Source organism: Danio rerio, chromosome 23 (genome assembly GCF_049306965.1).
Source record: "Danio rerio strain Tuebingen ecotype United States chromosome 23, GRCz12tu, whole genome shotgun sequence".
Taxonomy (NCBI): Eukaryota; Metazoa; Chordata; class Actinopteri; order Cypriniformes; family Danionidae; genus Danio; species Danio rerio.
The window spans coordinates 10670778-10687435 of NC_133198.1; the positions used below are offsets into that span (position 1 = coordinate 10670778).

The following is a 16658-nucleotide window of genomic DNA, read 5'->3' on the forward strand; positions in this document are numbered from 1 at the left end:
ATGATCATGTGGTAAGTCAGTAGACAGAGAGAAGCTGGCTTTTGTGACTGACATTTGATCACATGAACATTTACTAAAGCAATTCAATCAAATAATTGAGAGCAATCAGAGGTTTGTAAACAAGCAGAGCTTTAAAATGATTACTGATCCAAACCCAATGGAGTATGAGCTGATGCCCTCAGGGATGAGATGACGGTGTACCATCTTGTAGGTTAAATAGGTTAGTCATATTAATTATATTTTCAATTTCATGATTGAATAAAAGGAAATAGGGTTTGGGGGAAAGCATGTCTGATTTCTAAAGCATTTAGTTCATGCAGGATTAGGGAAAATACTGAAAGACCGATACATACCAATTTTTTTATGATATTCATCTGGATTCAAAAGTCTTGAAGATTGCAAAGCCGGTGTTAAATATGTTTTAAGAATTACATGGACAAAAGAAGCACTGTCCATCAAGTGATTACTTCTAAACTTGAAAAAAAATTGTGTATTAAAAGCTCACATGTGATAATTTCACATTGATTATATAGATTCCTATAGGGCAGGGGGGCCCAAACCTTTTCGTATGAAAGGCCAAAAGACATTATTAGCAGTGGGCCGAAGATAATTACATCAAATTATTTTACATTAAAATTGCCATGGCTAATTCCTAATTCATTTCAAAATATTTGTACCCATATTAACTAATGCAGTACAACTTTTTAAATGATAAGTTATTTCAATAAAAACATAAACAATCACATGTATTACACAGTGGAGTTCAATGCTGAACACACTAGTTAACCAGAACTGCCTTTGCAATGATTTGCTCACCAAAGTCTCTGCATTGTCCTTTATGCGTCCTATTTACTAAATTAAATCTGATTAATTTTAATGTAAACTATTTACATTGAAACATTTCATTTCACATAGTTTTTTTGTAGCTTAACAACTACTGGAAATGACAAGTGTATCTCTAAACCATTCTCAGATGGCATGGCGGGCCAAATCAAAGGTAACCATGGGCCAACTTTAGGCATTTCTGCTATAGGGCATACGTCTCAAAGTCAATTCCTGGAGGGCCGCAGCTCTGCACAGCTTTGCTCCAAACCTAATCAAACACAACTGATTCAAATAACCGAGGTGTTCAAAAGAGTCAAGAACACCTTCATTAGATGGACCAGCTGTGTTTGATCAGGGTTGGAGCAAAACTGTGCAGAACTTCAGCCCTCCAGGAATTGACTTTGAGACCTATGCTTTAGGGTTTATGCACAGCTAGTGTTTTTTCCCATACAGATAAACTTCGGTTTCGGTTATCGGTTAAGTTGACTTTTTTCAATTCCTTCACAGCATTGATGTTGTAATGTAATTAAAATATAATCCGTTAAATAGACTTAAACATTCATTTAGTTGTTCAAGTGTAAAACGAGATGGAAAGCCGTTTACATGCAAGCGCCCATCAGCAATAGCAGGTTAGTGCAGAAACTCAATTGAAAATACTGGAGTAAAACAAATGTTCATATTTTAATGACATGCCGGGGGAAAATGTGATTTAATGCAGCGCTTCTTGTACATTCTGAGACCCACTTTATATTGTTTATCTATCAGGCAGTGAAGATGATGAAGTTGATTTTAAAAGGTAAACAGACCTTAAAGGTGCCAATTTTATCAGTGAATTTACTATTTAATTAAAAAACAATGAAATGTGTCTAGAAAATATTCTTCGACTGAAGTTCAAGCTGCTATTTCGGATGATGATCATCAAGCTTGATGCTAATAAAGCAAATTGCCAAAAGACATTCTTAAATTTGTGTTGATCCTTCAACGTACTTATTGCTCAAATTGACAGACCGTACAAGCAGGTTCAAAACTTAACAATCTGAGTGCAAAAAAAACAGATTGATTAGTTTATTTTTAAACATTAGTTACATCAATTATATACATGTATTCATTGTTATTTATTGTTTTTCAGGGCAACAAAGGAAAGACCGGTGTAATCATTGCTGCCTATATGCATTACAGCAAGATATCAGCGGGGTACGTTCATCTTCTCCACATTGGTCGAATTACAGACTGTGTGTATCATAATGAATGCTCTGTGTCATGTAGTTTCAATTAGTGACAAATTTGTCTTGAACAAAACCACTTGTCTCTGATCTGTATTTCCTCTGTCTTCAATGCATTTGTGCACACAGGGCAGATCAGGCGCTCAGCACGTTGGCCATGAGGAAGTTTTGTGAAGATAAAGTAGCGTCCTCTCTCCAGCCCTCTCAGAACAGGTACAAGTTTTTGTTTGTTCATCACCAACCTTTGTGCTTTTGAAATACTTTATTTTGCATCAATATCTCTCTGCAGGTATATCCAGTACTTTGGAGGGCTTCTCTCAGGGTCTATCAAAATGAACAGCAGTCCTCTCTTCCTCCACCAGGTCCTCATTCCTACCATCCCCAACTTCCAGGAAGATGATGGTGAGTGAATGTTTTCATGACATCACTGCCTGACATCATTCATACAGTGAATAAGCCCTTGAGCTCATACATGTCTTTTTGAGAGTATTGTCATTCCTTAAGTGAAACCTCCTTCACATTCACACACATTTCATGTTTGTTTTTAATATTTTGTGGTGGAGGAGTGACACTCAGAGGGTTTTAGCCAATTCCTCCTTCATGTCTCGCCTTTTTCTTCACTCTCTTGACAGGTTTCTTCCCTTTCCTGAAGATCTATCAGTCCATGCAGCTTGTCTATACTTCTGGCATATAGTGAGTGAACGTTTTCTCATTATTAAAAGCATAGAGGTATTTGCTTGGGCAAGCATAATTTTTTTTTTTGATGCTTAATACTAATAGTCCTAATTATCACAGACATTTTGGTATGTGAAGGTTTTTATTTGACTTAGTCAATACTTAAGTTATTATCCATTAATAGCGCTCCCTATTGTTTTGCACTAAACATTTACATACTTATAAACATTCCATATTTCTGGAAAAACATTGTTCAAATCTGATTGCATCACACAGGTGAGTGGATTTGTCAAACCACCTGTAGGAGGCACACTTTCCTATACACTTTGCTATAAAACAAAAACTAATGAAAAAACTTAAACTAGCTAATACTGTTCATGACATCAATATATTGCTATTCTCTGATGATTTGAGTTGCTGCTTTATTTCTCATTTGTAAGTTGCTTTGGATAAAAGCATCTGCTAAATGAATAAATGTAATTGTTATTACAAATGAAGGCTGGTTTATAATTCTGCTTCAAGAGATTGATGTGACCCATGGTGCATGCCTTGCGCTAAATCATGCATTTATACATGTGCGTGCTGTTTGTGTTGCTCTGGCAGCAGAGTTTTTTGTTCCTTTGTGTCGAGTTTTTTGCCGGTGGTTTGTTTTTTCTAAACGCTATCTTAATGTACAAGTAGTTAAAACTCGCTCATTCAAAGGCGGAACCGGCGGACATGCAACAACTTTATTCATAAAGATAAACACAGTATTTACAACGCTCCAAGAAACTTTGCACAAATTCATTGCGTGTGTGTTTGCTAGACAGTCTCTTACTGACACTTACAGCAGAAGCCCCTGTTTCACTGCAATTGAGAGAATGAAAATAAACTCCATTTCTCTCTTTCACTGTGACGCATTTGACCTGCTGGTGTGACTTTTCCTCTCCTCTCGGCTGTTACAGCGATGGATAGAGGTCTGCATTCCCGTGGCTGTTCCAGATTTCTTGTGTTGCGAAAATAAATTTCCGAATAAAGCGCGGGAGCGGTCGGTAACTCGGTGTAATTTGAATAGGAGCAGGTGGTTTAACAATATCGCTCCTGAGCGAGCAAGCACATTTGTGTGTGTTTATGTGTGTGAATGAGAGAGAGTGTGATTCTGTGTGTCGCTTGCTTGGTGCTGTGTGTCTATGTGTGTGTGTTTATACTGACAGCTTGTTATAGCCCCAACAAATATAAAACTGTGTATAGAAAGCATCGCCAACGCACCTTGATGCACAGAGATATCAAATAGAACCGAATCGATGACATGATAATTGTAACCAAACCGAACCGTGAGACCAGTGTAGGTTCACACCTCTGTTGTAAACACTCACTTGTTGTATTCACTTGTCTCAGAAGTATTTGAATCAGTTTCATGAAGTGCCTTTATGCACAAACACTGCCCCCAGAGTCACTACCTGATACCTTTATTCACAACCACCCATAATCTCGTACCAACATCCCGGAAAACCCTATAAATATCCAGAATGTTCTAACAACAAAAAGTTATTTTTTGTTTGAGGCCAAAAAGAAGTTTACAAAGATTGAGTGATACAGGGGGCAGAGTTGTAAATGTGTAACTGCTCGCATATACCCCTAGTTACAATGTTGAGAGAGAATAGCTTCTTAAACATCTGCAAAACAGCCTTTGCGAGAAGTGTTACCGCGACCAGAGTGCGCAAACTCATCGAAAAAATATGGTGAGTGAGGTGGGCTTCTCATCTGGTGTGTGACCCCTCAGAGTCTTTAAAATTTCTCTGTGAGAGATCGTACAGGTGCGGATACATCTGTACCAGCTCTGCTACTCAACTGTCCAGTGTATTCATGTGGATAGAGTTGTTGTTGTCTTGTCTGGCCCCTCTGGAATTCATGATAAATGAATTGGAGGGAAGAAATTGCATGTCACCGATTGCATAATCGTCAAGGACCAAAGGTAGTTCAAATGTGTTTAGGAGTTACCATAAACTACCCCATAAGTTCTGTTTGATGAGCTGTTTTGAATTGCTGAAACCAACTCAAAAGAACACATTGTTATATGTTTGAAGAATTCAGTAGTAACATAGCAAGTGTAATTCATGGAGACCAGGTAAAACCATCTACAATATGCCTAGCAACAACCTTTTGTACTAAAGGTCGATGTATATTTTCATTTTGTCTTCAAGAAATGACAAAAATTAATTTATTTCTTTGTTTTCTGTGTTTTTATAGTGATCTGCAGGGCTCTGCGAGCAGGCGGCTGATCATTACTATTGAGCCTGCATTGCTCCTGAAAGGAGACATCATGGTATGCAGGCCTGTTTTTTCTGACCCTGACATATTACAACTGTCAAAAACATAGACATTTCCATCACTCTAATCTCGCTGTCTTTCATTTTTATGGTCTCTCTTTCCGTCTGTCCTGTAGGTGAAGTGTTATCACAGGCGAGTGGAGTCTGCTGAGAGAGACTCAGTGTTTCGACTGCAGTTTCATACATGCACCGTTCATGCAGCTCAGCTCTGGTTCGGCAAAGGGGAACTGGATGAAGCTTGTTCAGGTACATTCCTGGTGGAACAAGCCAGAAGTCAGATGCCAAGCTCGTATATTTTCGCAATAAAACCAGAGCTGCCTGTCCAGTTCTGACTGCCTTGAGCAGAAATGGCCTCGGGATATCAGCTGAGCTTGGTTTTTTATGATGTCTATTTTTTTTTTTATTTCGGTGGTCTGTGTTCTTTTAGCTGAGCTGTAAATTATTGCCCTCATTCCCACTGGGTAGCACCTGCGCAACGCAGCTGCATAATTGAGATGCGATACAGATTTTCATGTGATAATGGATTCTCTATGGGCTTACATATGAGAATAGGAGGCAGCTTCAACTGCTTGTAAAACTCTGGGAAATTTCTACATATGAATCTCCATTATAATCAGAAATGTTTTTACATAGTGTTTCATTTGGAAAGGTTATTAAATATATTATTAAGAATTGACAAAGCCCATTATTAATGAAAAATATTATTGCAATGATGAACACTCTCAGTTCCTATTGTTTCTTGTAGATGACAAATTTCCCCCTGATGCCATAGTGGAGTTTGTGTTTTCATCTGGGCCTGAGAAAATTAAAGGTAATGTAAAACTTTGCTCAAACTGCAGATGATCTTACTAACCTTTTAATTTCTCTTTCAGGGACCATGACATTGTTTGACAAATAGTTTTCTTCCTTGAGCTAATGTGCAGAATTTCCATTAAAATGACAGGGCCACATTATGTGTGTGTGTTTTATTCAGGGAGAGTGAGCCAAAGGAATGATCCAGCTGTCAGTGTGGACTATAACACAAATGATCCAGTGGTGCGCTGGGACTCATATGAGAACTTCAATCAGAGGCATCAGGACAGCCTAGAGGGTACTACTATTCATTCATACAACCACACACTGGTATTTATGCAAGCATTCAGAGGGAACGTACTGTTTTATAATACATTTGGCTTTTTAAAATAAATATATGCATTTGTTCAGCATGAAATTGTCTATAAAAGTTTTACTTTTGCAAAAGACTAATAATCTCATGTAAACCAGTTAGCTCAACACAATTACTAAGCAGTAGAACTGTTGAAATACTCCAGAATCAGAATACAAGAACGGTTTCTGAGAAATCATGGGAAAATGAGTAATAGCTGCTACAAATTCAGCCAGCATTTTATTAAATTACATTTTTAAAAAGCAATAAGGTAGAAAGCATGGTAACACTTTAGTTTAGTTCAGAACTTATGCTATTAACCACTGGCTTATTACCCGTCTGTTATTTCAATATTAAAAGTTCATTAGTAGTTATAAAGTATGATCTTATTCTGCTTCGCTAATCCTACCCAAAACCTAAACCTAACTTCTAGCTTGCTAACTAATAATAAACAGTTAATTAGTAGTGATGGGTCGTTCTTGATCGATTCGTTCATTTTAAGCAAATCTTTTGTCTGACTCAGGGAGGAGTCCTCTCAGGGAGTGATTTGTTTCATTTGCGCGTGTGCACATTTGTGCTGGTGGAGTAGAAAAATAGTTGCTTTTTCGAGTCTTCTTTCAAGTATCGTTTATCACATGAAAGACAGAAGCCAATTATATGCCTTTAGAGCCGGAAAAAGATTTGATCCGTTCATCTCTTGAGTATTTGATTTGCGTCCTTCGTTCATCACATGAAAGACAAAAGTCAATTGTATGCATTTAGAGTTGGAAAAAGATTTGATCCGTTCATCTCTCTGGTCCTCGATTTGAGTCCTTCATTCATCACGTGAAGGTTAGAAGCCAATCATATGCATTTAGTACTGGAAAAAGATTTGATCCGTTCATCTTTCGAGTCCTCGATTTGAGTCCTTCGTTCATCACATGAAAGACAGAAGCCAATCATATGCATTAAGAGCCGGAAGAAGATTTGATCCATTCATCTCTCGAGCCCTTGGGTTTGAGTCATCTCTTTTTACATGCTGTCATGTGACGTGATGAACGAATAATTTAAAAACCAGAAGACTCAAAAGGTGAACTAATCATGGCTTTATTCGGCTTGGACTGTGTTCTCTGGTTAAGCGTATATGGGACTGTCAGCACGACATGAACGAATCACTCTAGTTTGAAGACCTGTCAGAAAAGGTGAGCTGACATGTTTGTAGTGTGATCAACGTTCGAGCTTGTAGATGAGTTTGGAAGCAACTCGTAACATTTAATAATATTTTGGCAAATTGTACAAAATGACTCGAAAAAAAGATTCATTCATCTCAATGAACAAGACTCAAAGGTCAGAGTCAGTAAAATTATTGGAACTTCCCATTACTACTAATTAGTAGTTTATTAAACTAGTAGGGCTAGTTAATGGTTTATTATTACTGTGAATTGTAACCTAAAATAAAGTGTTACAGAAAACATTTAGTTTAATTTGTTTAATAGGTTGAAATAATATTTTACACTGATGTTTTTTACTATATTTTTAATTCAATAAATGTAGACTTTAAATTTCATAATGACTTAAAATTGTGGAATCAAAGTATATAAAGTATAGATTATTAAAATTATTTTATGCATCAAATATTGATCTTGCAATTACTTCTCTCCAGATATTGCTCATACACGTGGCCCTGTAGATGGCAGCTTGTATGCACAGGTTAAAAAGCGCCGCGCTGCTGCTGGCTGCTCCTCTCTGCCATCGACCAATGGAAGCCCTGCAAGAAGCTCTGAGGAAAGACCAAGTCAGCTTTTGTCTGTTAGCACTGATTCCGGACACTCATCTGTTCCTCCTGATCGACTCGATGAACCGACTCGACCGGCCCCGCCTACTCAGCAAGAGAGGGAGGAGCTTGAGCGGCTATTGGGTGGGATTGAAGGCGATGGACTGAGAGACCGTGACCGAGAGACGGCTATTTTGGATGATGGTGATTCCTTGCCTCCTGAAAGAACTGGGTCTCTGAGGTTAGGCCGTTCATGTTCTTGTCGTGTGGGTTACCGATCTCAGGGTTGTGCTGAGCCTGGATGTAATGGATTTCATCATTTACCCAATGGCCATTGCCTTGATCGGCCCACCACCACTAATGGACACACAGGGGCTCTGTCTCCAGGTATGTCATCTGTCATAGGACTTTGCCAACATCACAGCACCCATCCTCACCAATCCCTTCCTCCTCCAGACCTGCTCTGGGACCGCCAGCAAGGTCCACAGCACTACCTGCATCGCACTTGTTCAGAGGGACCATCTCGCCACCTGTATCCATATCCATCCCAAGAGATCAATTCTCATCCACACAGTCTGTCCCCCCGACTGCTTTGTAGACCAGATGAGTACATTTCATATCCTCACCATCATCACAATCATTCACACCATCCCAAACCCAGCGGACCCTACCATGATGTCATGATGATAGATGGCCTAGTGACACCCGGCTGCCCCTGTCGAGACTGTGCTCTACGACGAGAAGAGTTCCACACTTTACGTTTGGACAGAGAGGATGGAATACACTGGGAGAGAGAGGCAGAGCTTCACCGGGATAATGGGTTAAGACGGACAAGAGAGGCTGACATGCAGAGAGGGGCAGAGATATGGGAGCGGGAGCCAGGACTAAGGAGAGGAAGAGAGATGTCTCTTCACTGGGACAGAGACAGAGATGCAGAACTACAGTGGGAGAGAGAACGTGAGGCTGAATACTGGCACAGAAGGGCTACTGTATCCCCATACGGGCCCCACGGTCATGAATTACCTGCGTTTAATTTTGATCCACTCCCAGCAGGCCATCCTGCATACCCAGAACCCTCCCGCTCTCACTCTCATGCCCATCTGGATCTTAAATACAGCAGCAGCTCCAGTGGCTACCAGACACCACACCAGACGTGCCCTTGCTCCCCCTACCAGCCTTCACCCTCAGAGAGTCGAGGATATGCCTCGGGTTACCAGTCTGAGTCTACGTCTCCTCTTCCGCCTCCATCTGCCTCCTGCCCCGGCCCGGTGCACCATGCCAGTGGACCTACAGAAAACCAAACTGACCCCCATTCTCAGCATTTCACCTCTGACTCAAATACAGGTGAGGACTGGTAAAGTTGTTTCAGTTTAACTCTAATTAGTTATTGCAGAGTACTGGACTATTAGTGAAGCTTTTGAAAGCATGCTAAAAAGACTGTATATTTTTCGTCTGCATCCATTTTCATCTGTGCATGATCAAATTTATTTACAAGTCTTTACCCTATCATTATCAGATTGCCCTGGTGCAGATAGCATAGGATGGCGTAATCATATTACCCATGGATCCCTCCGGCGGATGCATCCACATGCTCCATATTCAACACCCTCTGATATTTCAGGACCTCCAACACCAGTCCACACAAGCAGCCCTTTACGAACCCAGGAAAGGTAATGTGCAGCTGCATTTATCAGTAGATCAACCACCGGAACCTTGACCTCTGTACCAGTTAATCAAGGTGTACTATTACTTAAAAATAACATGCAAGGTTTTTTTTTTTAGCTCTCCAGCAGCAGGGTCTACCACTATGGTAATTTCTTGTATTCATTTAATACTGTTCTGGCTTTCTCTTTATTTTTCAGTCCAAGCCTGAGTGTCCGTGACTATGACTCAAGAGAGGGGAACAGTGAAAGCAGTTCTGCTCACTCCCTCAACAGGCCGCATCCAGCTACCATACAGCCCAACATGACCAATGCAGGATCACGGCAAACTCTACTCTCTTCCAGTCCAGAGACTCCTGAGATTAACCCGCTTCCTACCACACCCACCACTGCCCAACATCTTGCAGCTCATTCCCTTCCTACAACACCTCCAACCCCACAAATTGCAACAGAACACTCACCCCCCTTAACGCCCGAGTCAGAATCCACCCAACCACAGGCAAATTGCTCGCCTACTGCTGCTACAGTGCTGCCCACAGTGGAAATGGTGCCACAATCAACTGAGACTATAAAACCAGCACATTCCCCACATCCCTCCTCTCCAGTCCTGGCTGAGTCCATTCCAGCTCACATGCAAAGCAATGGAGTACCACCATCTCCTGAATCAGATGCCCCTAAACCTGCTTCTTCAGCACCTGCATCCCCTCAGCCACCTGCTGGTGACCACGAGAGCTCTTCTTCCCCTGAACCTTCAGTGCCTGGATTTGCCACACTGGGCAGGAAGTTGATGTTGGGCTCTGAAACCTCACTTTCTGCAGGACACAGTATGGATGCCAGTTCTAATTCTACTCCCACTTTCCCAGTCTCTCCTGCCTGCTGTACTCCATCTCCTCCACCAGGCTCCTACCCAGGGTGCCCATCATCCTCCGTCCCACAGCCTCCTCTCCCAGAGAAACGCCGCCCATCCGGCCTCCCAGGCTCACCCAATGGGAGGTCTGGAACACTGAGGGCATCCATGAGTCACCAGCCCTCTGGGCAGCACCATGTTACATTCTCGCCCTCAGTAGGGGAGCTGGCCGTACCCATTGGTCAGGTTGAAGTTGGTGTGGAGGGTGAGATTGGCAACCGTGTCAGTGTGAAATTTGTGCAGGACAGCTCACGATTTTGGTATAAACCTGGCATCTCCAGAGAGCAAGGTGAGACAACCAATGTGGTCTATTTATTCTAAACTACTGAAGTGTTTACAGATTTTGATTGGCAGTGGGTAAAATATAAACTTCCAATGACTTTTCATTTGAACAGTCTTGATTCATAGAGTTAAAAATGCAGTAGTCTCATGAACTATGGTTTTAAAGAATGAAAAACAACCATTGCAGTGTGATTCACGAACAGATTCATCTTTAGGTATTTTAGATTCTTTTCCAATGCATTTTGGTATTTTACTTTTGAGGGCTTGGTGCCTGGTACTTTTTTTTTTAGAACTTATAAGGTTTCAAGCGAGCCATACCATTACCAAAACATTAAGTATAGACACTGCTGATCACTTCCATCACTACCAATGTCTTACGATTCGCTAAAACCACTCTTTAAACTATAAATTTAAACTACAGCAATAATTCCATCTGCTTCAAGTGGTACTAAACTGCAGGGAAAAGGCAAAACGAGCCAAGCTAAACCAAACGGAAGCTAGTTGAACCAAGCCATGCCAAACCTTATTGTACTGTACAGCACAGTGTAAAGCTTTAGAGTTTAAGACAGCTTTAGAGTAAATCTGTAAAAAAGACTTTGACATGTTTTCTTACATAAATAGCAGTTCTAAAGCAGAATTTAGTGTTTAAAGTTTAAAACAAATATTTTTGTAAAAGTTAAAAATGTGGCGAGGCAGTGGCGCAGTAGGTAGTGCTGTCGCCTCACAGCAATAAAGCCTGGTTTATACTTCTGCGTCAAGTGACCGGCGTAACTCACGGCGCAGGCAACGCGCGCAGCTGTGCATTTATACTTCTGCGCACTGTCTCTGTTGGTCTGCATTAACACTTCCGAAACACTAGTTGGCAGTGAGGTGTAAATGTTCCTCTGTGTCGAGTTTCTTCGCTTCTGTTTTGCTTTTCCTGAACACTTCCTGGTTGTACAAATGACTCAAACTCACTCATTTTGAGGCAGGAACCGGCGGACAGGCAACAACTTTAACTATGAGGTAAACACAAAACAAAACTTTCCATCCGGAGTTCCTTCACGGGACTCCACACTTGTAAACAATCGCTCGCGCCATTCGCGCGGCTCTCGGTCCCGCCCTGACTTGTCAGTGCTACCAAGCCGACCAATCACAGAGCTTGCGCTACGCGTTGTTGCGACGTGTAGTTAAATTTTTTGAGAGGTGCACGTCAGTGACGCCGACGGCCATGGCGAAGGGCTATGCGTCAGCGTCGTAGCATATGCCGGTGTTTGACGCAGAAGTATAAATCAGCCTTAAGGTTGCTGGGTCGCTGGTTCGAACCTCGGCTTAGCTGGCATTTCTGTGTGGAGTTTGCATGTTCTCCCTGCCTTCGCATGAGTTTCCTCCGGGTGCTCCGGTTTCCCCCACAGTCCAAAGACATGCGGTACAGGTGAATTAGGTAAGCTAAATTGTCCGTAGTGTATGAATGAGTGTGTGAACGTGTGTGTGGATGATTCCCAGAATTGGGTTGCGGCTGGAAGGGCATCTGATGCGTAAAAACTTGCTGGATAAGTTGGTCCGCTGTGGTGACCCCGGATTAATAAAGGGACTAAGCCAAAAAGAAAATGAATGAAGTTAAAAATCTCCTTGTTTAATTTCACACACTAGGAGCACGAATTTGCAAGTGCAATTGCAGCCATATCTTATAAATGGTCCTTGCACTTATCATAACCTAAAGAATGGGCAATCCTAATAGTGATGCTTACTTATGCTGTTGTGTTTTTGCACATGCTGCAACAGATTGTTGTTCCATATGCTTGGATCCTTTCTTAAAATAGTCACATTAAACTGTGCTGTCTCTGTTCAACAGCTATAGCAGCACTGAAGGAAAGAGAGCCAGGGGCCTTCCTCATCCGAGACAGTAACTCCTTCCAGGGGGCCTACGGTCTGGCCCTGAAAGTTGCCAGCCCACCCCCCAACGTCAATAATCATAGCAGCAAAGGTACGCCACATCTGCAGGCATTTCCTCATACAAACATTCATCTTGCTCCAATGTTGCTCCCAAAGCTCTCTGTCTGCACAGGAAACACACGACTGCACCTGAAGTACTCTAGCAGAGCTAAACAACACCAGAATATAGAGCCAAAGTATCCTAATTTTTTGGAATTACACTTGAAATTCAAGAAAATTGTGATAAATGTCTTCAAAAACTTCTTCTGTCTGTCATTGATCAGACAAACATTAGACCCCTGTAGGCAAAATTATTTATGAGCTACAAGGCAAAACAAGTAAAATGTGTATTAACCCTTTCAGGCTCAAATTAAATTTTAGAAACAGGCAAAGTCTATGCTTTTAACTGTTGCAAATCAGCAACGCCTGCATCCATGGTTCCGGGTTAATAAAGCCTTCATGTAGTGATACCGATTCTCCAAGAAGCAATTAAACAATTGTTTACAGTTTACTACAACATCTAGTTATTAAGTGAAGTTTTACAAACTAATTTCGAGAGGAGCATATGATATAATTGATCGCGACTGGTCCCACATCCATAATTATTAGCAAGTCAATCAGATCAGAGCTGTAATCTACAGGTACATTTTGATTGACAGCTTTATAAAGCCTGAACCCGTTTACAGCCCGACATTATTCAAATGTGCACAGGCACGCAGCTCTTTTGCCTTTTTTTCAAGAATGAGTCATTTATATTTTTAAAATAGTTTTTTCGTAACAAACGTAGGCTATATGCCACTTGGAAGTTGGAACAAAGGAATAAAATAAGTCCTCTGTAACATTGTAACATCTCAGCACACTAAATAGGCCTAGGTACATACACTTAGACTTTAAATTTGCCAACACACCAATGAAAAGAAGTCTTTCTTAACAAATTAAATTAAAATAAATTCAAAATTATGACGAGTATTTGGCAATAATGAAATTAAGATAAATGCTCTGTGGGATTTGTTTTGCCACTTCTCTTCACAATCTGGCATTAAGGCGACGGTGAAGCTGAATAATAAAATAATAGCCTAATGCCAACATTAGCCTGTATACTCTGTCTACATTATGATTTTATGGTTTAATTAATATTTATTTATAACTTAAATAACCCTTTACTTAATAAGATTAGGCTACGTGTTTTGTGGAGGAACATTATTGAATTCACCGGCTTTAGCGCAGTCCTGCGCTCAGGATGATGCATCCAGCAGCACCGAACACCCTTTCACTTCTGCTGCTAAAGGCCGAGATGCATAGATCTGATCTGGCTAATTTTGCAAGTTTTGGGTAGGATTGTTTGCTCTACCAGCCAGGAACATCCATTTAATTTTCCATGAAAGCAGTTTCAATGTAGCGAGTGACCACGTCTTTTTACCTGTCAGCTTGCTGTTTGTCACTGCCGTAAGATCACAAGACTATTCATTTACCTACTGCGCAAGCCAAGCCCAACCCGACCCGACCCCGTCTTATATGATAGAAATCAAACCCGAATCCACCCGAACCACTCGGGACTGGCCGGGTCTGGTCGGGTTTGGGCAAAGATGTTCAGCTCTAAATCAGATCATTCCAAACGCAACATACATATCTAGTCTAACTTTGCTCCTTTATCTTCGTCTTTTAAAGAACCGCCCCATCCACCCTATCTCCCTCATTCTCTTCCTAGATTAATTAAGGATTGGGTGACATGGCGGCTCAGTGGCTAGCATTGTTGCCTCACAGCAAGAAGGTCACTGGTTCGAGTCCTGGCTGGGCCAGTTGGTATTTCTGTGCGAAGTTTACATGTTCTCCCTGTGCTCACATGGGTTTCCGCCCAGGTACTCCGGTTTCCTCCAACAGTACAAAGACATGCAACATAAGTGAATTAAATAAACCAATAGGAACAGTACATGAGTACTTTAATACTGAGCTTTTACCACATAGGTATGCGCTGGTGTGGTTGGGGGTCTATTCCTCTAGGGCTGCTCCTAATGATCAAGAAATTGGCTGAACGAATTTGAGGAGTTCTCGACAACTACCTGATCTTGTACCCCCTTACATGCTTATTGACCAGACGGGAGCCTTGGGCTCAATTATCTCAGAGCTCAGGGTTCTCTCCCAGGACAGCATGCCAAAGCTGCTAACATTATCAAGCAATATCTAAGTATGAACTCTTGAAATGAGGATATAGTTTCTCCAAAGATTCTATAGAAAAAGATTAGCACAGTGTTAAACACAAATCAAATTGTCATCATTTGTGTCAGGGTGCTTTCACACCTAGACTTTTGTTTCAGAATCTGTCTCGTTTGCCCAGTTGCATGGTTCGTTTGGTATATGTGAAACCAGCAACCACGCTTTGATCCGCGCCAAACTAATCAGTCTATGATCGCCTAAATGAGGTGGTCTTGGCTCGATAGAAACAAACTCTGGAGTGCATCGATTGTAGTGAGAAAGTAAACGTGTATGGATATGTCACAGACTTATATGGATATAAGAAGAGAGAATTATGAGTAGGGCGAGATGTGAGGAGAGTTTACTCACACGTAACTTGTTTTAGCTCTTTTGGTCCGTTTAAAAACTTTGCCGTGTGAAAGCGAACCGCACAAAGAACAAAGAGCAACATTGTAACAATTTTAATCCCTGTGTCTGAACAACTGAATCGATTCACAGGTATGAAAGCACCCTTAAAGTCATTTAAGTAACAGATTTACTGGAATAAAAGTTTACACTTTGGGTGTAAACACTGCATAAACACTACATTAGCATAGTAAAAAATGTATTCCATAAAAAAATAAGCTAAATTCAATACCTTTAAAAAGTATTTTGATAGCTAATGACTTTGTCTTGTTTTATTGCGTTGATTTATGACAAACATACAGTATATAGATGTGTATAGCTATGGTTGCAGATGCGGTCAGGTTGATCTCAATTCTCAAGTGTTCATGGACTAACTTCAGAGATATTTGGATGTTCACATGGTTTATATACAGCAGCTCATAGACACAAACTGAGGTCTACAGTGTATGTATATAGGTCATACAGGCAGAATTATGAATAGATGGTTCCTTTACCAAAAAGCATGCTTTGTAGCTCTTTGCTGATTATTTGATTGATTATTTTTTCGTTGTCCTAATTAATACCAGACCATGTAAAGTAGAGAGCATTGTTGCACTGTTTATTTTGGTCTAAATATTTAATTGAGACAACATTGGGAACAGCTTGGGGAATGCTTTGTATGACTTCTGTCTTTAAACAGACACATGTGTTGGTCTAAATATCCATTAATCACAACTGAAGTGCAGTATTTTGATTTCCTGATTTAATATACAACCACCAAACTTTGCATTAAAGATGGCAATTTCCTCTGTGTTAACAGGAGACCCTCTGGAACAGCTGGTTCGTCACTTTCTGATTGAGACGGGGCCGCGAGGGGTGAAGATCAAGGGCTGTCAGAACGAGCCCTACTTTGGTGAGCACTCCAGAAATCCTCTATAAAACTCTATGGGGGCATTCCAGGTGATAATTGATATTGATAACCAGAAATTATCACATGTTAAGAAGAACATTCTTGTGGTGCTATACCTGATCTGGAAGCACAAATGTGGAGTTTATAGAACTGAATGAAATGTGAGCTCATTTTAGTGTGAAATATCTGAGCGGTGCATCAGTTTGCTCAATGCATGCAAGGTATTCAGGCCACAGAACTGTCCAATCTCCACAATATCTCAGTCATGCACTCCAGCAGAGCTCTGAATATGTTAAATAGTTCAGAACGCACGCTGCACATTGTAGGCGTTCAGATAAAGCTCACAACTCTAATGTAGCATTTGTTTTTCTGGATTAGAAAGCCAACAAGTACATTTATGCCTGTGATTAGTTTGCGTCTGGCTCCATTCTGTTGCTTTTGCAATCTGGCAACTTCAGTTCTAAAGGTAAATAATGTT

At 40.9% G+C, this 16658-nt stretch overlaps 1 protein-coding gene and 1 long non-coding RNA gene across 17 annotated transcripts in view; one reads left to right on the forward strand and one right to left on the reverse strand.

Annotated features, from left to right (window-relative positions):
* The window catches only part of tns2a (tensin 2a), a 111697-nt gene that overhangs the window by 84573 nt on the left and 10466 nt on the right, over positions 1-16658 (forward strand). For 11 of the 16 annotated variants that reach the window (XM_009296676.5, XM_073939847.1, XM_021469904.3 and 8 more), the window contains 13 exons: positions 1955-2019; positions 2178-2261; positions 2338-2450; positions 2681-2741; positions 4953-5028; positions 5149-5278; positions 5778-5843; positions 6006-6122; positions 7819-9273; positions 9446-9599; positions 9792-10786; positions 12614-12745; positions 16091-16183. In XM_009296676.5, the coding sequence (XP_009294951.1) occupies positions 1955-2019; positions 2178-2261; positions 2338-2450; positions 2681-2741; positions 4953-5028; positions 5149-5278; positions 5778-5843; positions 6006-6122; positions 7819-9273; positions 9446-9599; positions 9792-10786; positions 12614-12745; positions 16091-16183 (3541 nt within the window). The remainder of the gene's footprint in view (positions 1-1954; positions 2020-2177; positions 2262-2337; positions 2451-2680; positions 2742-4952; positions 5029-5148; positions 5279-5777; positions 5844-6005; positions 6123-7818; positions 9274-9445; positions 9600-9791; positions 10787-12613; positions 12746-16090; positions 16184-16658) is intronic. The other 5 variants (XM_073939849.1, XM_021469907.3, XM_073939848.1 and 2 more) reach the window with 1 other exon arrangement.
* LOC137490614 (uncharacterized) overlaps positions 1-16658 on the reverse strand; it is a 159280-nt gene that overhangs the window by 78994 nt on the left and 63628 nt on the right. The gene's annotated exons all lie outside the window — the stretch shown is intronic.